The 24,669-nt window shown below is 46.6% G+C and overlaps 2 protein-coding genes across 2 annotated transcripts; both read right to left on the bottom strand.

Annotated features, from left to right (window-relative positions):
• Positions 1-2,627: 2,627 nt before the first annotated feature.
• On the bottom strand, positions 2,628-3,458 carry LOC136497428 (indole-3-acetic acid-induced protein ARG7-like). Its single transcript, XM_066493224.1, has one exon. It carries the CDS (start codon positions 3,275-3,277, stop codon positions 2,777-2,779), a length of 501 nt encoding a protein of 166 aa, XP_066349321.1. The 5' UTR covers positions 3,278-3,458; the 3' UTR covers positions 2,628-2,776.
• Positions 3,459-15,280: 11,822 nt separating this feature from the next.
• Positions 15,281-23,375, bottom strand: LOC136497007 (serine/threonine-protein kinase GRIK1-like). Its single transcript, XM_066492792.1, has 12 exons — positions 23,083-23,375; positions 22,083-22,497; positions 21,208-21,282; positions 21,087-21,131; positions 20,662-20,747; positions 19,643-19,731; positions 19,421-19,530; positions 17,241-17,336; positions 16,373-16,439; positions 15,983-16,098; positions 15,824-15,902; positions 15,281-15,699 (listed from the first exon to the last, which is right to left on the bottom strand). The coding sequence occupies exons 2-12, from the start codon at positions 22,470-22,472 to the stop codon at positions 15,560-15,562; spliced, it is 1,293 nt and encodes a 430-aa protein (XP_066348889.1). The 5' UTR covers positions 22,473-22,497; positions 23,083-23,375; the 3' UTR covers positions 15,281-15,559.
• Positions 23,376-24,669: the final 1,294 nt, after the last annotated feature.

Here is a 24,669-nt window from a genome sequence, read left to right as displayed (position 1 = left end):
GAGAAACTTGGATCCGGCTACATGTTATTTTTTTCGTCTTTTTAAATTAAATTAACATATCAGTGCTAGTGGCCGTGCCCGTGATTTGGTTAATCAGGGCCTTGTACTCATTGCATTACTGTACATGTGCTTGCTTGTGAGAGCCCTCAGATTGCATTTAGGATCCGGCCCGAGGATTCAAAAAGGGCTGGGGCTGGATTAGGATGGTGCGACGTGTAGGATTGGATTGAACCGAGCTGAAACAAATCAGTAGGTGCTAGGATCGGCCTGGGTGTAATAATTGATCACATAGGATTGGAGTGGGGTTGGGGCCGGATCACAGCCCATTATCAGGCGGAGCTGCCACAGAGAAAACATGGCCACAACAAAACAACATCATCTTGTTTCTCCTAGTTGATTGCTCTCGTCTTTTTTCATAAACGATATCGTGTGACACTGCCTAAATATTCCCTCTGAGTTCGGTTTGCACCCCCAGAGAGTACAGTTTGCGCTTATATACTACTCATCAATCTGAAACAGTAGTTCTTGGCTGGGCCATCCCTGCACGTCGCATCAGACTGAACCGTACCCTGCAGCTAGTAGTAGTATGCAGCACCGACGCACTGAATATAGGCCCGTTCGTTTGGGTTTGATTGGCTGGTAAGCTATGTCTAAAAGTAATGTTGGTTAATTTGGTGTGAGAGAAAAATACTATTTATTGGCTGAAAAAGTATGACTTATAAGCTCAACAAACCCAAACAAAACGGGGCGATACTCTCTGGTCGTCACGCATCCGGGTGCCGGGTCTATCTATGCTTTGTCTTCCATTTCTTTCTGACATTTACCGGAGCTAGCTATGTCGAGGTCAAAATAAAGTACTCCAAGCTTGCATTACCACCACATGAAAACGGAGTGTTTTGACTCGATCCGCAACGAGTACGGACACCGCGTCGTCCTGTTCTTGTCGTCCTAGTGTTGCAGAAACGATACAGTCTCGATCTGGATAGCACCACATAACCAACGCTAACACAGTCCAGATATAGATATATTCATATACATCATCATCCAGCTCAACTATGTCAATCTGCCATGACGCATAGCATAGGCCGTAACGAAACTCTCCATTTTTTTCGTACCTGCCGTGACCCTTCCCTGACATCGGGATCTAAGCAGTGATGAGCTGCTGCTTTGTCTGCTCACTTGTCCAATCGTGCTGCGCTCTTCTGGCTTACAGTCAAGCATAACGGAGGTGGTGGAATTGAAAAGGGACGCGAAGGAGCCGTACGCCCTGCAAAGACGACGTACTCCTATATCTTCCTTTTTCCGAAAGATGGACGGCAGATTTTCTAGGAGTAGTTCGGCTTTCTTGATCGCCTAACAAAATGCATAGCAGCAGGATATCGTTTTTTTTTTCCTCTGATGAAAGACCCGGCGGGCCGGGCGTGTGTGAACGCTGATATGTCATATGCCCGTGGTCCGGCCCGGCGGAGCGCCAATCCTGGGCCCCAGGCGGAGGAGCGAGACCGGCCGGGGAAAGACGAAAAGGGACGTGATGGACGCCACGCCAGTGCACCACGCGCGCCGCGCGAAACGGCGATCACAACTTTTTGGCAAAGCCGGGGAGATGTCGCGGCTCTATCTTCTTTTCTCTATCTCTCTCTCCGGCTGGACTCTGGAGGCTGGAGGCTGGCCTGCGCTTGCGTGGCGTGGTGGTGCGCGGCCGCATGATTGCGTCCGTGCAGCCCCCACGCCGGAACGGTGAGCGCGCCCGTTCTTTGCTGCCGCCTGCCGGGTACCGGGATGTATCTGCCTTGCCTTGCCTGCGCGCCCGAGCCGCGAGGGAGAGCACCAGGTCCCTGGTCCTTGCCACCGAGAGCCATCAGCGGCGCGTTTGCCCCGTGAACGGACAGCGGCCTCCTTGTACGATCCCATGATTGTTGCGGTAGAATTCTGGTAGTGCACAGCAGCCGCCGCGCGTCCCCGTCGACCAAGCGCCAGGAAATCTCGTCCTGCTCCCTGCTGCCAGCGCCAGGGGCCAGGGCGGTGCACTGTACTCGCCGGACACACGGCGGAGCTTATTACCAGTCACCACGCACGCACGCTTCCTCGCGAGAAGGACAGGGACAGGGACAGGGACAGTGACGCCTAGCGAGGCCAGCCAGCGCGCTGGCGTGCTGCGTGCAAAAGCGGCGCGGGGCCGAAACGGCGTGCTCCAACTGCCCGACTCGATCCATCCTGATTCCGGCGTGGGGTACGGTACGGTACGGTTCGTGCAGTGGTTGGCGCACCGTTTTCACCGCCCGAGCACGCTGAAATCTGGATGGCACGCTTTCCCGGGCATCTGATTCTGGCGTATTCACTAGGCAGCAGAGACATCGGCTTCATGAGAAGTTTGCGGTCAAACGAGGCACACAAAAAGACAGAGCATTTGCTCTCGTAATACTCCAGTACTACTGGGATTGGCAAAACGTGGAGGATTCAGCACACTCGGTCAGCGACAGTTGGATGATCCGCGAGAAAGCGCATCGCATACAGGGGAAATTCCAGCGGTTTGTAGATGAATCGGCGTATTCGGGACAAGAATATAGGCATCGACGAACGAAGAAGAGTAGCGGATGGGATGCATCAGTTAAACAGGACCAAGAATGGAAAGAACAAAGTCAGCTAGGCTTAGGCAGCCCCGTTCTGATGGAAACACCCACATGTACACCATCCGCCTCCGCCGCCGGCCGGGCGGCGGTGGTCAGGGGCCTTTCCTGTGTCCCTCACCCCCCACCCCCTAACGACTAGTGCCCGCCTACCACCTGCCGAAGCCCTTCTTCCCCGCGGCGGCCAGGGCCGCGGCCTGCTCGAACCGCGCGGCGGGGCAGGGGATGGTGATGACGCCGGGGTGCTGGAACCCGAACTCCTCCTCGGCCTCCCTGAGCAGCTCGCCGAACATGGGGTGGTTGAAGTACACCACGGGGACCACGTACCGCAGCGACTGCGACGCCTCCCCGCCGCCGCCGACGTACACGGCCACCTGCCCCTTGGGCGTGGTCACCACCTGCTCGCGGCCGTCGCCCAGCATCCGGTGCCCGCCGGCCCTCCACCCGAGGAGCCTCAGACGCCGCGCCAACGACCGGCCCCACCGCAGCACCGGCGCGAGCTTCCTCGCGGCGCGCTCGGGCGTGCTGGGCTGCTGCTGCAGACGGCGATAGCCTCCCCGGCGACGGCGCCGGCCGCAGAGCGCCCATCGCCACAGGCCGAGCAGCTTCCGGCCGAGACGGACCCCGCCGTGGCGGGACCTCCTTAGCATGGCGAGGAGGATTGGAACAGACCGCGGAAAGATCTCTCCTTCGTTGAGCAGAGCAGACGCAGGGCGTTAATGGTGTGGTGCGGAGCTGCAACGGAAGCGCGCAGGAGACGAGACGAGACGTCGTGAGGGTGAGGCCTGCCGCCTGAGAGGAAGGAATGTGAACCCGGAGGGGGACCCGGGCTGTTTTATAGAGCGCCGAGTGGAAAACTTTGGGGGTGCGGGGCTCGGTTTGGCCTGGCTCTGCTTGCCCACCGGCAGACTGGCTTGATATCGCAGTTGGCTTGGATTTGCCGGGCTCTCGTCGTGGCCCGGCGGCGTTTGTTCGTAATGGCTGGTGTGCCTCGGACGGTGCGTGGTCCATGATTCCTTTGGCTCCGCAGACATGTTGCCCGACCTGAATTTCTTTATTTCATTGATTGATCTAGGCCCCTTGAAGGGTGCCCATCAAGGTTAAAGATACATCATCAGAGTTCGTGATCTCAATTACATAGATGTACTAAGTATAGACACTATGCATCTGCTACAGCTCTGTCTTTCTTTGGCAACCGCATCCCCCGTATCTTAGCATCAGCTTTTATCAATAAAAATGTCTGCCGTAGTGTGGCCGCCTCGTCTCTAAACACGACGCCGTTCCATATATGCCAATAGCATAGGCCATAAAAGTACTGAAATGACGTTTTGGGAAGCTTGGAGGACATTGGACGCTGATCATATACGTCCATTAGAAGACGGTTGATTAGTTTGGAACACAAGCCGCTGCCAGAATTCTTGAGCAAACGAGCAGTCAAAGACAATGTGTTCACCTGTTTCCTCTTCTTGGTTGCAAAATTCACAGACTGGGCTATCTACAACGGTCTTACGGCAAAGATTCACTCGACATTGCACCCTCCTATAGATCAGAAGCCAAACAAAGGTATGGTTAACCTTCCTATTGCTTTGTGCGGTTTCCTTCCAAACAACTTTGTTTCGTGGTCGCTCCAAAGGTATGGTTAACGCGGAAGGAACGCGCTCATCCATCGATAGTGCTAGTATTTACTACCGAAGTTACTTGTTCTTTTATTATCGGCCATGTCGATTGTCGATTGTTTAGTACTAATAGCATTTTCTTTAATTTGGTGTAACCGGGAATGTGATCTGTCTTTGCTAGTACGTATGTACGGACACGGTACACAAGCTGAGGCCTGATGTCACAGAATATTAACCCCAGCCCCAAGTCCAAATCCACCTCGTTTTCGTACTGCCCGCCAAAAAAGGTTGTCCCTAGACTGTACTGTCATTTTTTCATCGAGGTGGCGATTGGCTAAACACAAACACTTTTTGGCAAACGAAAAGCTATCTGTTACGACAGTTACTGCAGAGTGACGGCGAGCTCGATCACACGGTCACACGGGTGCCTCCGACCGAATTTTTTATTTTTAGCTCTTTTTTTGAATTTTTTTCATAAATATGTCCCTGGATGTATGATTTTAAAATCTGGACTATTAGCTCGGCGTCAGTGTTGCTGGCGCCGAGCTGCATCGAGCTTATACTGCTCGGCGCCATCGTTGCTGGTGCCGAGCTCGGGGCCACGTTGGCGCCATGGACGCTGACATGGCAACCAGCTTGGCGCCGTGGATCTTGGCGTCGAGCTCGGCGCCAACAATTCTGGCGCCAAGCCCTCTTACGTATGGGCCCGAGGTTAGGACTAAGAGGCAGTAAGAGTTTGTGGTAGATGTTAGTATGTACTATTATGGATTTTGTAGTTACTTTTCTGTAACTATTTGAGACTGTATGGACATTGTGGACTATTTGGACTATGGATGACATATTATGTTGATTGTGATATTCGTTGTGGTTGTATTGTGTTCTTTGGACAATTAAATGTTTAGATTATATAATGATGTCTCTGTTTGTAACTATGGATGCTCTTGAAATAAGGGAAAACTCTTGCGAATTTTTTCCGTGAATCATTAATTATACTACACTGCTAAAAAGGCACAAATGTAGTATACAGATTAAATATAAATTCATTAGAACGTGTATAGTCTAATCGTATCATACATACGCTTTGTAGATGAATCTAGGCTTTTCAGTAAGAGTGAACGAATCTAGACTTTTCAGACAATGAAAATAGACTTCAGACGGGCGCAGACAGCCGACCAGCAAAAACCCAGGTGTCGGGACTCCCGACTTGGGTCGGGACTTTTGACTGTCGGGAGTTCCGACTCACGTCGAGACTTTCGACGGCCATAGTCAGTGCGCAGGCTAAGTGACTGTGCGTCAGGACTTCCGACATGAGTCGTGACTTCCGATGGTCGGGAGTTCTGGCTTACGTCGGGACTTCCGACACTAACAGTCACTGAAAAATATTCTACATGCTCATGGAGTGCTAGAGTGTCTCTCTTTTGATTTTATTTTTATGCTTTAGCACTCTATCTTCCTTAGACCAACTAAGTTTGCATCTCCTTTATAGTACGGCGGATCCTAAATTCAAAAACAAAAATAAAACATTTGAAGAACGCTTTGAGTTTCTCCGCCTTTACAACTTCAAGAATTGAGGGATGTCATTTCATCTTTATCAACTATTTAAATATTTCATGGGACTAATAGCTGCGACATATCTCATTAAGATCACATTAGTCCCTAATTTGGATGTCATCAATAGACCAAAACCAACATAGAGGGCAAATGCACTTTCAATTCCTCAGTCTGAAACTATACTGAGTAAGCAACTCATCATCTGAGTACCAGTCCTCTACCAAAACCTTGTTGCTATAGCTAGGCTCACCTGCATTGCTCTAACCTGCGTGTCGCCTGTAGTAAGCGGCCTCCGCTTCATCTGTGGCCTCTGTGGCATAAGTGAAGAATGTGTCGTCATCCTCCTCCATCTGTAAGCCCACCTCTGCTAGAGCGATGAGCTCGCTCAGTCTGCCAGTGTCGTCCTCAGCCTCCTCCGCCTAGAAGCCCACCTCTACTAGAGTGATGAGCTCACTCAGTCTGCCAGTGTCGTCCTCTGCCTCCTCCGTCTGCAAGCCCGCCTCAACAAGAGCGATGAGATCGCTCAACCTGGCAGTGTTGTCCTCATCCTCGTTCCCCTCATCAGACAACACAATCGGTGATTGAATAGCGCGACCAGCTCGTGTTTTGTGCTCATCTAACTTCTTTTCCTCATACCTTGTATGAGCCACCTCTGCGGCATGGTCCTCGCTGCATCTAATCCCTTCATGTATAAAATACAATCAATTAGCAACGCGATTATATTACATTTAAAATCAGGCAACGAAAAAAAGGCTTTTAAGCACTCACTGACATATAATGCAACAACATGCTCGTTCAAGACCTGCATCTGTATCTTGTCTCCTCCCTTGGCTCATTCCTTGCCCTCTCCGTATTCGCACAGAGGAGGTTCCTCAAGTCAGTCTAACTGCAGTTAGGTGCTTCTCCTTAGCCGTCATTGGCGGAGGGTTAGGGGGAGTGGAACCCAACGCTGGAAGTGCTCATGTGGATGTCTCCCTCCACACCAATCGTCGAAAAGGAGGTACCTAGGGTCAAACTTCTCTGCACCATCGATCCACTTAAAGAAAAAACACCTCTCATCGTCCTACACAACAAGATTCCAATAAAATATTAGTAGCCTACTTACATAAATAAAAAAAAGATAGTAGAAATAATTACTTACATTAAAACAACTGCATGTGTAGAAGCAACGCGTCCGCTGTGTTTGGATGTCTCGATTGAAACACGTCGGTCGGAAAACCACAGTCGCAGTTAGGGACATGGAGGTCAGGAGGGACGGGGCATCTTTGCTAGACGCGTCGAGGGTATAATTCTCGAGGACGACCCCGTTTTCGTCAAAACTCCTCCCGATACATTTCTTGCATCTAACAAAATGGTTGTAATTTAACAAACCAAAATCAAAACATCACTAATTAATGTCAATGAGAACCATAACTACAATACAACCAATTTCGTTTTAAGAACTGAAAGCAATTAACATTAACCATAAACCTAGGGTTTCCCATTTGATGCACAACAATGAACCCATAACATAACAACATGCGCTGCGGTTACCTAGGGTTGCTAGCTTTTCCATGTCTTGGCATCATCCTACGGTTATATAATACAAATATTAAAAATTGCATGAAACCCTAAGTCATGACGATTCTTAGGTTGAAAAATCCGACTAATATACCGAATCGATGCGAAAAAAACTAGGAGGGGAGCGATGATACCTTGCTCTCAAAGATCTACGGATCAAATCAAAGTTTCCAAGATCCAATATGCCGATTCGTGAGGTAGGACGAAGTGGGGAGAGAAAAAACCCGAGAGGGAGGAGAAAGAAGAGGAAGAAGGCTCGGGCAGGAAGGTTGGGGCCGGGGTTAAAACATCACCTCGACGCTATAGATCATGACGCCAAGCTCGGCGCCAAGATCTATGGCGCCGAGCTCGGCACCAAGCTTGGTGCCAGGATCTGTGGCGCCGGGCTGCCTGCCAAGTCATCGTCACGTCTGCGTCGAGCCCAAAACCTCGACGCCAGCAACAATGACGTCGAGCAGTGTAAGCTTGGCGCCAGCGGACGCCGAGCTAAGGGTCTAGATTTTAAAATCATACATCGAAGGACATATTTGTGAATTTTTTTAAAAAAAAAGCTAAAAAAATAAAAAAATTCGGTGCCTCGGATCAGCCCGACTGTGAAAAAAAAATCACGGCGTTTGCTGGGGACCTGGGATACGCAGACATCTGGCACACGTACGTGTGACCAGGTTGCCGCGAATCTGCGGCATCTGAGATCTGGCAACAGGGGAGCTACAAGCTGTTGTGATCTATCCATCCCATGACCTGAATGATGTCAAGTATTCATGGAGCAGGTCTGAACTGTTGTCGCAGATTTATCAAACACCTTCGACTCCGTTCGAAACCAGAACCGTGTTGGCCACATGTGGGGTGGGGCAGAATGCCAGAGACACGACGTGTGGATCCTGTCCGGCTGCACGCCCTGTCCGGCTGCACGCCGCTCCCAGTCCGAGCTGCACCGGGTGCATCTCCTCCCAGTCGAACTTTCGTCGAAGACCGTACGAACTCAGTGGACTAAATGGCTTTTCTGATTTGTTTTCTCGAACAACTTTGTTTTTGACTTTTTTTTTTTCTCTCCAAACGCATGGCTGAATGCGGCGGATGCTGATATTGCTAGTTCTCCAAGCAGCCTGTTCTTGCTAGAAGAAAAAACGTTTGTATGACATTGTCGAAGCTGCCTGCTGTACTTATGTTATTTTTAGAGACTTTTCCCTGTGTGCCATTATAAAAGATCGTAATCCCCTGTGTGCCCCTGAAAAAATTCAGCGGTCTTCAGCGCCACTACTCCAACTTTTTCGTGTCATCTATGCCACTTCCGTCAGTTTTGGCTCTAACGCCGTTAAACTGCAGGTGTGAAAAGACGAAAATGCCCTTAAGTTCAAATATGTTATTAATTTTTTTTGAGCATCTTAACGACTTCAAATGAAAAAACTCAAAACTAGAAAGTTGTAGATCTCGTCGAGATCTATAATTTTCATATAAATTTTTTTTTCATTTAATTTCGCAAAAAAAAAATGATTTGATATGATTAATATATCTTAGAAAAATCATATTATTTTTTTTGCGAAATTAAATGAAAAAAAAAATTATATGAAAATTATAGATCTCGACGAGATCTACAACTTTCTAGTTTTGAGTTTTTTCATTTGAAGTCGTTAAGATGCTCAAAAAAAATTAATAACATATTTGAACTTAAGGGCATTTTCGTCTTTTCACCCCTGCAGTTTAACGGCGTTAGAGCCAAAACTGACGGAAGTGGCATAGATGACACGAAAAAGTTGGAGTAGTGGCGCTGAAGACCGCTGAATTTTTTCAGGGGCACACAGGGGATTACGATCTTTTATAATGGCACACAGGGAAAAGTCTCTTATTTTTAATCAGGTAAATCGACTGTTTGACTGGCTCGGGTTGTTTTTCACTATGGAGTGGAGATTGTTTAGTGCTACCGTTTTCTTTGGAGTAAGTGTAACCTGGAAGCAGTTAATCTATACAGTAAAGTAGGTGGTACAAAACGGAGCACACTTACGTCACAGAATTTAACCCCAACCTCGAATCCAAATCCACCTCATTTTCGTGCGGCCCGTCATAGGAACTCAATAGTGTTTAGATGAGCAGAACAGGGTGTCACTCTCCAGCCTGCAATGTCATTTCCCTGGCATGACAATCACTTTTTGGCCGCATTCGGAAGGAAAAAAAAAGGTACTAATCGATTACTGAGTGCAGTGAACTCACACTACTGGCTTGGAGTTGGAGCAGCTCACCTGGGGAAAATCGTGGCGTTTTTTGCTCTGGAACCAGGGACACCGGACACACGGACCTTATCCGGGTGCATCCACGGATTCCACGCACACAGGTGCTCTGAATCTGCTACGAAGCAACAGGACAGTCAGCTCGCGCAGGTAGCAAAAGGATACATCGGCTGGATACGATGGTCGATGGTCCGTATCGCCCAGATCTGAAGTGTTGTCACAGATTGCCCCAGCACGGCCTGCGGGCTGCTGCCCCGCAACTCTCGGAAACGGGAGCCGTGTAGTCCACATCTGGGGCAGAAAAACCAGACACCCGGTGTGTCACGTCACGTGTGGATCCTGTCCGGTTGTGCCGGCTCCTCCTACTCCCGGTGGAAGTGGAATGGAACTTTCGTGGAAGACCGTACTACGAGCTCAGTGGACTGTGGACTAGTACGGAGTAGACGATTTCTTGATTTGTTAATGAGATGGCACCTGACCTGACACCCATGTTTAGGCACGTGCTAGTGCCAATTTACTGCAGGTTTAGTTCACGAATTTTGAGAATTTGATTACCGTAACACTTTCGTTTTTATTTAATAATTAGTGTTCAATCATGGATTAATTAGGCTTAAAACGTTCGTCTCGCAATTTTCAACTAAATTGTGCAATTAGTCTTTTTTTTCGTCTACATTTAATGGTCCATGCACGTATCGCAAGATTCGATATGATGGCCACTGTAGCACTTTTTGAGAAATTTTTTAGAACTAAACAAGCACTTGCACGCATCAGCTGTTGCCTGCCTGCATGGCGATTGGCGAGTCATCCCAGCCACCTGGCGAACTCGTTGAATGTTTTGAGCGCGGTGGGCGGCGGCAGCATATTCACCTGCCCCCGCGCGCGGTTAAAGATTGCGAGGAGACGATCGATCGCCTTTGTCGGCAGATCGAGTAAAAACACGCCTCGTTGATTTATAGAACTACTAGGAGCGGGTAGTATATATTTTTCTCCTACATGTGATGTGCGTGGTGACGCGGACGTAGCATAGTACAGTTTTGTGGGATCTGAGAAGAAGGAACCCCACTGTCTCCGGGTTCCGGGTTCTGGAACGCCTTGATCTATCTGATGCCTGCGTTGAATGAATGATCGATCCATCAGGCCGGCGTCCAGGTGACGCAGTCACGCAGACAACTGGACATAGAAAGGGCCAGACTGCCACATCCACATCCCGGTGGAAATTTCTGGTCTTCCTGCTGAGCTGGATCAAGCGACGGATCAGCGACACATGGGACGCTGATTAAAACATCGTTAACAATCACTCTTGTACGCAGATGACTTCACGGCATGTACCAGTGCGTACTAGCTAGTACTCAGGGACGGATCTACAAGGAGTGCTAGGGGCTCCAGCCGCCTACGGCTGGTGCATCAATAAAAATATGGGAGGGTGAGGTAGAAGAAGAGATGGAGTATAAAAGAAAAATATAAAGAAGAAGAGATCAGCCCCTTTTAATCCTATTCTGCATTCGCAACCGGTACCAAGGACGTTTTCAGTCAGCCAGTGCTCGCTGCTGGGTCAATCATCGGTGCTGGTACGTTTTTCCCTTCCGCTCGTACGGAAATATCTGGTCGCCCCAGAGTCCCATCAATCCACCCATCGCGATGTTTACGGTCCGCACGCTTGCCGGAGGACGTTTGCGGCCGCGAGGAATATCCATAGAGAAACGCACGACTCCCGCTCCACCGCCAGAAGGAAAACACCGATTTTCCTCGAGCCCCCGCCACCCCTTGCGCGCACGCGTCGCGGTCGGCGGGCCGGCGCTCTACAGCTACGGGTCGGAGGGAGGTCGGAGCCAAGATTTTACGGCGGACCACCCGCGAATCCACCCAGAATCCGGGCAACCGAGGGGGAATGGAGGGCCTCCACTCATCTCATCTGTTTCCTGCGGTGGCGGGGAAGAGCGGCGAGGTAGGTAACAACCGAGGTAGGCAGATCAGGCGGGGCCGGGGTGGTGGGCGACTCGATGTCGACGGCCGCAAGCAGTACCCGCGGCCGCAGCGCCGGGGGGCGCGGAGCTAGCAATCCGACAAAGCGAGCGAGCGCGGCTGGATGCTGCCCAAGTGGATGGTACGCACGGTCTACGGAGCAGCAGACAAAACGAGAGCTGCCGTGTCTACGCGCGGCTGGAGTACATGGCATTGGAGGCAAGATCAGGTGGTGGTGACGGACGAAGAGACTATTTTTTATGTACGTTTGCCGGGGCCTGGAGCGCAACACACCAAACATGGCGAAGGTTCGCTGCAGGGCGGCAAAGTGCCACTGTGCCAAGTGCAACCCGGGCAGAGAAACGACAACGCGGCACTGGTCCACTTCCTGTCTTCTCCGGCGGGGTCACGCAGTCGTTTTTTTATTTTTGAGGCTGACGAGGATGGGCGCAAGTACAGATCAGACTCTTCAGGTTGAGCGTATCAGATTCAGATCAGTGTAGAAGTAGGTACTCTGGCTGATGCTAGTTTGGAACCGGCGTTGTCAGTTTAGCATTTCTGCTGCCCGAGCGTGTGTCTGTGTTCCGTGTCTTCGAATGCACGAAGGTAGAGTGGCAATCAAGTCAGTTGCGATCATATATGGGTCGTCGTCTTCTCTAGATACTGCTTGCACATACAGCATCTCCCAGTTTCGATACCTGCTATGTCTAGTAGCTCCAGAATTGAATGTTCGTCCAATGGTCCCCAAATGTTGGGATCAACTTGGTGACCACTTGGAGCTGAAGATTTGCACGCAGTACAAAAGATAGTATAACAGCAGCCCGCGGGATAAGCCAACCCTTTCGGTCTCGAGAGGCTTTGGGCGATTCAATTATTCAAAAGGCAAGCGGAAAAATCCAAAACGTATCCACGATCAGATATGCATACTACTTGTGCCTGACGACGCTTGGACTAGTCGCCACTCACCAGTACACACCGCAACTTGTCAAGTGCACGAGCACCACTTGCATTGGGCTCCAGAATATTCAGCCGCGCTTGGGCCTGTTTAGTTTCCAAAAAATTTTGTGCAGTACCTATCACATTGAATCTTGCGGCATATGTATGGAGTACTAAATGTAGACGAAAAAAAAACTAATGTACTAAATGTAGACGAAAAAAAAACTAATTGTACATTTGGGAGAGAAATCGCGAGACAAAACTTTCGAACCTAATTAGTTCATAATTAGACACTAATGGCTAAATACAAACAAACGGGCTACAGTACCCCAAACCAAAAAATTTTTGGCATCTAAACGCGGAGAGAACACGGAAACTGTACTGACGCAGCAGCAGCCAACAGGGCCCCGATTATTCTCCGTGCAGCCGTTGCACGGGGCCGTACCCGGGCCGTACGGTCCTCTCATCCTGTCCATCATGCAGGCGTGGCGCTGGCGCCAGGTCTAACCGTCCAAGGTTGGCGGCCGGATCAATCCACTGTTTGTCAACAGACGTCCCAGAGCTTCTGATGCACCCGCTTAAAAACCGGACAGCCATACACACGCCTTCTTCTCTCTGCAAGGTCAACTTCTGTAATTAATTTTCGTTTTCCTTAGATAAAAGTCAGCTCCTGTAACCAACCACAAAAAAAACGTCACAGTGAGAAAGCCAGCTCGATGGTAAATTGGTAATGGGAACGGGCTAAATACAGCAACACCCGGCACAAGTCAAGACTAGAACAGGGCAGGAACTGTGTGCAAAGCAAAGCCCGTCACACTCAGCCATTGTTTAGTTCGCGAAATTTGGAATTTGGGGTTACGGTAGCAATTCTTTTATTGGCAAATAGATCCCAACATGACTATTAACTAAACACGTCTCGCGCACCAAGTCAATTATTTTTCTTTCGTCACATTTAAGATGCACGGACCGTAACATTGATGTGACAGGACAGCAAGCCCGTCCAACACAAGGCTCATAATAAAAGGCCAGTCTGTGTGTACGGTCATGTACTGGTATAGCGAGCAACGCATGCATGCAGGTCCATGCTCAGTCATACTGAGCCCTCGTTTAGTTGCCCCAATGGGAGGTGGCAAATTCACTGTAGCGCATTGTAGCCCACTGTAGTATTCGTTTGTATTTGGTAATAATTATCCAATCGTTGACTAATTAGGCTCAAAACATTCGTCTCGCAAAGTACAACCAAACTGTACAATTAGTTTTTGATTTCGTCAACATTTAGTACTCTATGCATATACCGCAAGTTTGATGTGACGGGGAATCTTTTTTTTGCATAGTGCTAAAGTTTGGATTTTGGGGAATGGTGTAAAGTGTCGTGGATCAGCAGCAAGGGAATCAGAGCATCTCGAGCAGTTTCACAGTACCTCCCTTTATCCCCCGTAAAACTATTATATCGAAGACAGCTATGCTTTTTCCTTCTCCAGTAGTTTTCTAATACCTTTTCTTTTTTTTTTTCCAGTGACCACCAATATTCTCCTCATCCCCTCAAAGAAAGGGAGAGATACAACTCCAATACCATGGAAACCATCCAACTATCACTTTTCAACTATATTTTCTCTTATACTCCCGTAGGACCCACCTTTTATATAGGTATTAAGAGAAATATATTGACGTACTGCTACATCAACTGCTCCAATAAACGTAGGAAGTGATATTAGACTACCAGGAGACTATCGGAGATGCTCTCATTTTTCTTGTCGACACGGAGAGACAGCAACAGACAGAAGAGGCAAGAGGTGTGCGCCACGCAATGCCACACTGGACCACTGCCTAGTGCCTAGTGCTACTCGGCCCTGTTTAGTTTCCAAATTTTTTTTTTTTTGCCTCCTACAGTAAAAGAGCATGTTTGAACATATGCATAGAGTACTAAATGTAGACGAAAAAAACTAATTGCACAGTTTTCTATAAAATTGCGAGACGAATCTTTTAAGCCTAATTAGTTCATGAAAAACCGTAATTGCTACAGCAATCTAGCTAGTTGACGGAGAGCCATCGGATTCGGCAGAGCCGTACGGCGCCCGTGCTCCCACAGTCCCACCACCTCCACGCAGGCACGTCGATACGCTCACCCACCCGTCGATCGAGCCGTACGGATAGCTGACTTTGAATGATCTAGTTGAGTTGGTGGCAGTGCCACATCAACTTGTCTTGGTCGAGGTCTGAACGCCGGACGCCCGGTTGGCGGTTGCTTAATAAACTTCAGAGACAAGAACGTGGATAGCACAACCAACATGAGGCCGTCTTTCGAATTTTCGATGGAAACTCGACGAAATGTCCATCATCATTTGTCCCGAGCCTCTCAAAAACTCTCCCTGCTTATCTGCAGGCGCGGACTTCACAGTCACATATATATTCAGTGGCGCCGTGCAAATTGGGGGTCTCGGACCCTTGGATTATCCTCTGGAAATCTAGGGGTTGTCTCGTTGATCAGGACAGATGCTCTCCTAGTGGGCAGGGCACTTGGCATTAGTTCCTGCCGCACCTTTTTGCTTTGCAGGTGCACTCCAATCATCCAGGAACGTGAGCACTGAACAGGCATCTCGGGAATTTTTTCAGTGCCTGGGCGTGCAGCAGGTGTACTTAACGAGCTCCCTTCAGCTACAACATGAATCCATCGTACTCGATAAGTATAGCGGTGCACAGTACACGATATTAGAACAGTAGAATTTACAGAATGAACGTCAGAGATCGAAAATGGTACTGCACTCCAACATCCAGATAATGCACACAGCATTCAGAAACGCAATTTCTGACACTACTATCTCAATGGCAGGGCAGGTTTAATGCACCTTGGTTTGTGACAATGTCTGTCCAAAAATTGAGAGCAGACGGTGGGTTTTACTGGCATAGGGTTACACTCTGTATTTCGTATGTACCAAAAAGAAATATGTTCAGTCAAGCGCCCAACACTCATATTGGAAATTGGTAACACCAAACAACAAACTAACTCATCGTTAGGGCTTCGCTTTGACAATTCTTCATCAATTATCTACACTAGACCTGTAGACCATCCGAGGATGCTTTGTTATTGTACTTCTTCCCGGACATCATTCCTCTTCCTGCGGCCAAACCCACATCTACAGATGAATTCAGGGACTGGCCCTTCATTCCCAGCAACCCAAGGATGCTCAGCCGCAGCCTGCAGCCTGATGCGATCTCCTGGATCTGCAAATCAAGCACATGGAAGGAGGGGGCAGGGACATTGCGTTAACAGAGGACATCTTGCACAAAAACTTAGCAAACTCCAGGTTATCAGAATCATAGGGTGAGAAAGCGACCAAAAAGGCACCTTTGCAAAGAAGCCTTAGGAGCAAATCAGCAAGTTGGGGGTTCATGTCTCCAGGTATTTGCACAGGATCATTGGCAATCTATTTGTAGCAGACACTCAAGTGAGTTTAATGCAGAGTAATTAAAAGCAAAAGGAAAGGAAGGAAGGCATTTTTTACACCTTATCATAAGTTTCCTGCAATGTATCCCCAAGAAATGGATAATGCCCAGAAACCATACAATATAAAGTTACACCAACTGCCCATGTATCAGATGCCCGACCATGGTAGGCTGAACCTGCAGTGAAATAAAGAGAGATACTCCTATCATATTTAGCAAGTCCACTATACCGAGCAGCTAAAGAATATTTAGTAATTTAAGTTAATGGCAGTAAAACTCTGGGCTGTTCCATTTTAGTTAATTTGTGATTCTGCGATCATATAGCTACAACAATGGAACAGTCCAGGAAATGTTGCTTTCCAAAAAACACCATTATATTCATAGATAACCTGATGATTGACTAATTTTACGTGCAGCATTTATATAAAACATCAAAGGTAGTCAGTTGTACCTTGACAGCACTCCGGGGCAGTGAAAACAGGAGTGCCAGGAGATCTCCAAAGCATATCATCATCATCCTACGTTGCAAACACATAAGTATCACTGTACTAATATATCAGTAAAACACCAATATATAAAATTTTATAGTCCAGAAGAATTTGTCACAAAAAACACACATACTTTGAAAAGATTGAATAGATTTACTTGAGTAAAAGAATGTAACAGGCCAAAGGGCGCCTAGCTCAAACGGTTAGGTGACCCAGCGGCACTCCTCAGGTCCTGGGTTCGACTCCCCATGGGAGCGGATTTCAGGCTGAGGTTAAAAAAATCCCCTCGCCCGTCCCCAAGTGCCAAAGCACAGTGGAAGGCTCCGGCTCGGTTCTCACAGGGTTACGGCACCTCCTGCGTCAGGATGGGGGCGGGGGTTCGGGAGTTTTCTCGATCTGTGTGAGAAGATCTTCTTCTTAAAAGGGAAACCCGGGGGCCGTCATAACCCCCCGCAGGTCGAGTTTTTAAAAGAATGTAACAAGTTTCATCCAATGATAAAGTTGTGGGCCACCTACTTAACAATGAACATATCCAAAACAAGAACAAGAAAAGCATCTTAGTTTGTTTCCAACTCAAGTTATCTTAAAACTACTCATGAGGACAGGGAGCAAAGATCATATTTTAATTTTTTTACATAAATATAAACCTGGTTTGAGGAACTCTATATCTACAGAGCCATTTTTTACCAGAGCAAGAGCAATTAATGATAGAAAGACGAAATTAGGAATTTATCCCTTTCAACGGTGGATCCATTTAAGTGGAAAAAACAATATTTCCATAACAAGAAAAAAATAACTAAAATACAGAAGTTACAGGAGTACAGAAACCACCTCAAAAACCTGGCTAACACTGAAATCCCCTATCTTCACATTGCCGGCACTGGTAACCAAGAGATTGTCTGGTTTGATATCACCATGAATAATGTTCTGTGTATCAAAAGAAAAAAAATCAGTGTTCCAAGCAAGGGAAACACACAACATAGTACAAAACTGAATAACATAGAAAAAAGAGGCAATAAAAAACACATGTATAAAGAAATATATGTCCAAAAATGTGGTAGAGAATCATCAGCTCGAAATCTGGGAACTGTGGAATTCACTCTTGTAGGTAAGCACAAATGTGAACCATGGTTGGGAGTTTAGTGCTGTTTTCCTGATGCGGACCAGGATGCCAGGAAACATGGTTTGCATCACGATTGCTACCATGCAGGGGAACGGCCAGATGGTGTTACTTGAATTATCACTAAGGGTCCGTTTGGATGTTGGCATTGAATTGGGTCAACAGAATTGGATCACCAATTCAATTACATGATGAAATGGTATTGGACTATGATTCCATTTCTGTTGTTTGGATGTCTTCTGAATTGGCCAGGTGGAAACTAGAACAAACACAATACCAAAATCTGTTTGGATGTCCAACGGAAATGAAAATGAGGATTGCTCATGGAGCCGGCAGCCATCCACGAGGTCCATGGCGAGGAGCGGACCCACCACGACGAGCTCACGGCGGTTGGCGCTGCAGGGACCCACGGCAGGCGGCGCCGACGAGATCCATGGCGGCAGCGCACACGACGAGATCCATGGTGGGCAGCGCGCGCGGACGAGATCCATGGTGTCTGGCACTGCCGAGATCCACGGTGGGCGGCGCTGGGCAGCTCCGGCGGCGGGCGGCGGACGACGACGCAGGGCAACTCGATGGCAGCAAGCTGCAAGCAGTGTTGCCGAGCTCCGACAGCGGACGACGGCGCTGGGCAGCTCGACGGCGGCAGGCAGCGATGTTGGGCAGCTCCGACAGCGGACGACGGCGCAGGGCAGCAGCTCGTGCGGTCGTGCTTCGTTCGGCTGATTCCGACCAATACAGACGTCTCCAGCTCGGTATTGTGACTGGCCGGTTAGTAATTATGGCAATACCATGTGGAATTTGAGATCAAATTCGAAGAGTGAATTCCAAGACGTCCAAACACGTGGTATTGAAAATATGCAATTCCAATTCCCTGATTCCTATCTCAATGCCAATATCCAACGGGGTGTAACAGAACACACGCCGACACGCAGGCACTCAAACTAAAAAACACCTGAAAGATTACAAGCGCACCAGGACAAATCAAACAACCGACCACCAGACCGAACAAAGATCAGCACCCAAAGAGACTCCAACTCAGAGGCACCCGCAGAACCACTCTTGGAGAAGCTGACTGACGCTAGGATTCTTGCCCTCGCAAACACATCCGTTACAGTGTTTCCAAAAGAACAAAGCTATTAGCATGACCGGAGTGGAATACTTTTCACTGATGATTATCAACTAATAGCGTAACCTCAAACCACCTGGACCAGACCAATCGATTGTAAGATCTCCAAACTTACTCCCTCTGTCCCATGATAGATGACGTTTTAGCTCTGGGCACGGAAATTAAGGAGTGGAAATGTTGTAGTGCACAGGAAACGAGAAGGAGAGAGATAGAGATAGAGGTGCATTGGGAAGTGAGAATGACAACTAATTTGGGACAAGTAAATGTTTAATTGTCTCGTCCACCTGATCACAAAGACGGCACAAATAGCTCAGTGGTTTCAGGCAGGCCTCGGCACAGAAGTCCAGCAGCGGTTATGACAAGCTAACCAAATGAAATATTTCACTATGGGTGGTATCCAAGATTTCCAAAGTCTTTGTCGAAATTGAAACTTGGTGGTTCCTGATGCAGAAGCCGACCAGATGTGCTTTCTTCCACATCGTCTTGTAGTTCCACTCTAGCTAGAAACTCCAAAATCTGAATAATTCTCCAGAACTTGGATTGTGACAGTTATCTTCCTAGAAATACGTTTGGATATGAGAGCTGCATAATCAACGAGCTGCAAATAAAATTTTCAAAATCCCAGGACTCTAGAAATTGTTCTAAACATAATATCGATCATCTGATATACTATTCGTGTTTCTAAATACTAAACTTTGAAACTTTGACTGTGAGTATTCATCTTGACAAACTAGTTATTGAAAATGAAAACTGAGAGCTTACATGAGAGTGAAGATACATAAGACCAGATATTATGTCTCGCAAATAATTTCTTGCAGTAGCTTCTTCTAAACCATTATCACAAACCATTTTTCCTTCAACATACTCAAGAACTGGCAATGCAAATGAAGAAAAAATGTAAATGATAATTGATAGAACATCAATGGAAATGTGATGGGTCATCAATAAAAACAATTGTTTAACAGTGGTAGCATAATTACATACCCATGTAGAATTTATCTATGTTTGGGTCATCAATCACTTCAACGAGATTTACAATGTTGGGGTGATTCAGCATTTTCATTATCGGATACCTGTCTCAAAAGGAAAAATACAAACAATGAAGGGGGGGGGGGGGCAAGCAATTGAATACTGTACACAACAGAAAATGCAGCCTATTAACATGTAAAATCAGGATCGTATGCTACACATGCAGTGTGGCTATCATAGTGCCAGTTACCAAATACCAATACACTATGCTTCTACATTTTGACAAGAAAATTACCATTGATTCTAACAATATCTCAACCCTTAATCCACCTACATATTGGCGATGGGCCATCTATTTAACCTCTTATGGCAGCTCAAGACTATGAATGAATTTCATCAATCAGGAAAGGAAATGAAGCTACAAATCTGTTCATGGTAGTTACTGTGCTGAGGATTTGTCCTACAAAAATCATATGGCCAATGAAACTGAAAAGGAACTAACAATGACAGCAAGCAGATAGTTTCTGTGTAAACAGAAGATATACGAACTCTACCCTAGGTCCTTTTTCTCTTCAGAGGCTAAATGGGGTCCTATTGCACAAAAAGTGCCGAGTTAACTGCTTATCAATATCTGAACATTAATTCATCACTGTAAGAGCACCATACTGCAAATAAATGTAGTTGGTCGCCTTTGTATCATATAAATCCATTCCCAATATGTGAGGTAAACATTCTTATATGCTAATGAGCAAGGTACCTCATAGTTGGTTTTTTGTTAAGTAAATGGAAGTTCATAAACAATTGGGAGCCTAAAACAAGATTTCCCGGTACCGATACAATAGAAAAAGTTCCCTACAGTTACATGTTCAAGTATCAGACAGAACAGCATCAATTAGCATTTGGAATGGCTAGCTTATGCATGATAGATCCTAGAGAGATGTCTTGAAAGCATGCGCAAAAACTTTAAAAGAAAACTAAGTCACATATGCATGACAAAAAGAAAATATGAGCATTGCATGGACAGATAAGCTGACAAAATCATCACCTCCCGAAGAACATCTGTCATGGCGGTTTCTGTGCGTACAACACGTACTTTCATCATGTAAGGCTTATTCAGAACCTGAAAGAGAAGGGCAAAGGCTAAAATTCCATAAGTGAGACATCAGCACATGCACCCAGCACATATAGAAGGGCTAACAATAACAGTGTTGAGAGCAAAGAAAAGGAAATGGTGAGACTGAACGAAGTCCTAAAGCAAGCAAATTAGTTATCAGCCAAAACATAGAGTACAACATATTAGAAAGAAACAAAGTATATAACTAATAGCTACCGGTAGAAAATAGCTAATTGTGATATTTAACAACAATTTGTAATCATGAAAGCCTGCTTATATGATGAAAAGGTATCATAAAAAGACATGTATGATAACATCATAAAATAGAGTAGCAGAAAGCATTACCTTCACTGCATACAGCTTCCCATCTTTAATGTTTCTGTACAGAACCTGTTCAGCAGCAAAGTAAAAGGAATTTAGACATACATTTGGAAAATTTAATATCAACATATCCAAGGTATCTTACCACTTTGCCGTAGCTTCCAGAACCAATCTTTCCCAAGTGGACATATTGATTGACCATCTTATTACCATTTTCATCCTTAACATGCCAAAAGTAACAACATTATTATAGTGTTTAATGCAAAAGATATATTCTCTCATACAACTTGTTGCCTTCACTCGGCATGCAAAAGTCAGTTATTAGAATTAAGTAGGCAATAAACGTGGCCAAGCTCTTTGATGGCTAATCAGAACAGTGAACAATTATTCTCAAATGTTATGTGTGTATATGTAAATAGATCATATGAAGTGAGATTTTGCTGAGAAAGTAAAAACAGGCTTTTCCTATCACACAATAAAGGATGCACATGTTGATTGGGATGCCGGAAAAGATGCATTACTTCTTTATCGTTCCAAAAAAATGGTTAATTTATTCAGCACCCAAAAATGTAAAGACGATGCACCTATCGCAATCCATCACAAGTGTTCACTTCAAGAGGGTTAGATTGTAGGAATGATACAATGTACAGTTCTGAGTTCTTGTAGCAAAAATGTTTAGCCAGTCTGCATTCGGTAACTACTGATGGGCATGAATAACAGCTCATTTCCAACAAGAATGTGTGCAACTACTAAGGGGGCACGACTTTTCTGAAGTTTATTTATTTTTTTTCCAAAAAACAAATTTATGCAAGGCCAAATGGTAAAAAAAACATCGAAAACTAACGGGAGATGTCACATGTCAATTGCTTGATATGATTATATAAGCCAGGTTCTTATGAGTTGGACAACCCATGCATAGATTGGGAAAGAATAGGTGAGATCTCAATAGCATTGTTTCAAATATGGACATGCAAGTAAACAGACAGCTGAATTTTTTTTTTGAAAACTTAAAAGAGGTACCTCTGAGCGAAATACTTTTTTAGTCTCTTTAACTGGGATCTCTCTACATGCAAAGCCATTTTGAGTTCTTGACTGTATAATATCTTCAGAACTCTTCCTCGGGGGTCCATCATCACTTCCCTCAAGATAGTCAGTATCATCTCTATCGTAGAAGCTTCTATCAGGATCATCTCCATTATAGAAGCTTCTATCAAGATCATCCCCATTATAAAAGCTTATATCAGGATCATCTCCAGTGTAGAAACTTCCATCAGGATCATTAGCTGATTGACGCTTCAGTAAATCTTCAGATAACATGCCATCAGCATCCTGATGTTGACGTATAGGTACACTGGGCTTCCTTAAAAAGCTAAAGCAACTGCAGCAACCGATGTCCATAAGGTCCGCCATTCAGAAAGAGTAGGCACCAGAACCCCTAGAATGACAACAGAGGTAACAATGTTAAAAGAAACATCGGAATTGGAAAGCCACTTCTCTGCTACTTTCCTGGCTACCGGGCTGCAGATGAGATGAAACCACAGTAACAGCATACATGCAGAAACAGAAATATCGTTGCAGTTAAACTTGATGCCAGAAAGGCACACCTCAGAGGCTCAGACATTCCACTCCCACACAGATTAACCAGGTGGAAGTACTTAAACACAAAGAGTATCAGCACGTAATCGGCCTAAAATTACTAGGGTTAAACTTGGGCCCGGTAACAACGTCAAGGGATTCCACCTCCTAGCAGTGGCGGACCTAACCAAATTGATCCGATTCCATTCAATTCTATGACAAAAAAATTCATTCAATTCTATGACAAGAAATTTTATTCAATCTATGCTCCGATTTCATTCACAGAAACAAATCCCTAACAAATAATATTGAATCACACATCAATCTCACATATAAACAATCCCTAAGCCCAAATTTACAGTCCAGTGCTCGCTTTCAAACCCTAGGGTACGAGGTTTCGGATTTGCGAAAGCTCAGAACTTCAAAAGCACACTCACTGACTCACCGGTCCAGGGGCACTGGCGCGCTACTCTGCAGCTTAGCGCACCCGGAGGCCGGCTTCTGCGACGCGCAAGTCTCGGCGCAAAGGCTCCGCAACGGCGACTGGCGCCAGGCCGCCAGGCGGGGCGGCGGCGGGCGGCCGATGGCGTTTCCAGTCCTCCGCAAACGTAAATCGGCCTCGGTGCTCGGAGGCGGCAGTGCTCGCGCTGGTGGAGTCCGCCGGGGCGCCGTCCGGCTCACGGTCGAGTGTCGCGGCCTCGGGGACACGGCAGGTTTCGCGCAGTCGCGCTGGGACTCGCGGCCTCAGGGCCTCGCTACCGCGATGTGGACTTCTTTCAGATCTTTCTTGGGCCAGATATTTTATGAGCTATAAAGTTTTTGGGTCAGATTTTTCTGGGCCTACCTAGACTACCTTTTGGCCCGCCACTGCCTCCCACACAAATTAGCACCAAATAAAACTAGCCAACTACCATCACCACACCTCGATAACCGAATTTTTTTTACATTTTACCTCTTTTTTTTTTTTTTGAAAGTTTCTCACAAATAGACCCCTGGCGAAAAGGATTCAGAAAATGGACCCTTAGCTCGGCGCCATTGGTGCTGGCGCCGAGTTAACACGTCTCGGCGCCAGTGTCTCTGGCGCCGAGCTCCTAGGCACGGTGGATGACATGGCAGTGAGCTCGACGCCATAGTGACTGGTGCCGAGCTCACTGCCATTTAACCCCGGCCAACCTTCCTGCCCGAGCGTTCTTTCTCTTCTTTCTCCTCCCTCTCGGGTTTTTTCTCTCCCCGCTTCACCCTACCTCACGAATCGGCATATTGGACCTTGGAAACTTTGATTTAATCCGTAGATCTTCGAGAGCAAGGTATCCTCGCTCCCCTCCTAGTTTTTTCGCATCGATTCGGTATGTATTAGTCAGATTTTTGAACATAATAATCGTCATCACTTAGGGTTTCATTGTATCCATCAATATATGTATTATACAATCATAGGATGATGCCAAGGCGTGGAAAAGCTAGCAAACCTAGGTGCATGTAGTTATGTTATGGTTCATTGTTGTGCATCAAATGGGAAACACTAGGTTTATGGTTTAATCTTAACTGCTTTGGGTTCTTAGAACGAAATTGGTTGTATTGTAGTTATGGTTCTCATTGACATTTATTTATGATGTTATGATTTATGTTTGTTAAATTACATCCGTTTTGTTAGATGCAAGAAATATTTTGGGAGAAGTTTTGGTGAAAACAGGGTCGTCCTCGAGAATTATACCCCGACGCGTCTACCAAAGATGCCCCGTCCCTTCCAACCTCCCTATCCCAAACTGTGACTGTGGTTTTCCGGCCCATGTTTTTCAATCGAAACATCCAGACACAGCGGCGCCTTGCTTCTACACATGCAGTCATTTTAATGTAAGAAACTATTTCCACTATCTTTTTTCTTTATTTATATAAGTATGCTACTAATATTATGTTGGAATCTCATTGTGTAGGACCATGAGAGGTGCTTTTTCTTTCAGTGGATCGACGGTGCAGACAAGTTTGATCCTAGGTACCTCGTTTTCGACAATTGATTTAGAGGGAGACATCCACG

The sequence above is a fragment of the Miscanthus floridulus genome, chromosome 12 (genome assembly GCF_019320115.1).
Source record: "Miscanthus floridulus cultivar M001 chromosome 12, ASM1932011v1, whole genome shotgun sequence".
Classification (NCBI taxonomy): domain Eukaryota; kingdom Viridiplantae; phylum Streptophyta; class Magnoliopsida; order Poales; family Poaceae; genus Miscanthus; species Miscanthus floridulus.
Note: the sequence above shows the minus strand (reverse complement) of the source record. Positions and strands in the feature narration are given on the sequence as shown.

What these genes read in the sequence shown, in the direction of transcription:
- LOC136497007 (XM_066492792.1), bottom strand. Translation starts at nt 22,472, where the DNA reads ATGGCGGACCTTATGGACATCGGTTGCTGCAGTTGCTTTAGCTTTTTA. An exon ending in TGCAGGAAACTTATGATAAG is followed by an intron (nt 15,903 to 15,982) that starts GTGTAAAAAATG and finishes TGCTACAAATAG; the next exon opens with ATTGCCAATGATCCTGTGCA. An exon ending in CCTAAGGCTTCTTTGCAAAG is followed by an intron (nt 15,700 to 15,823) that starts GTGCCTTTTTGG and finishes CTTGATTTGCAG; the next exon opens with ATCCAGGAGATCGCATCAGG.
- LOC136497428 (XM_066493224.1), bottom strand. Translation starts at nt 3,277, where the DNA reads ATGCTAAGGAGGTCCCGCCACGGCGGGGTCCGTCTCGGCCGGAAGCTG.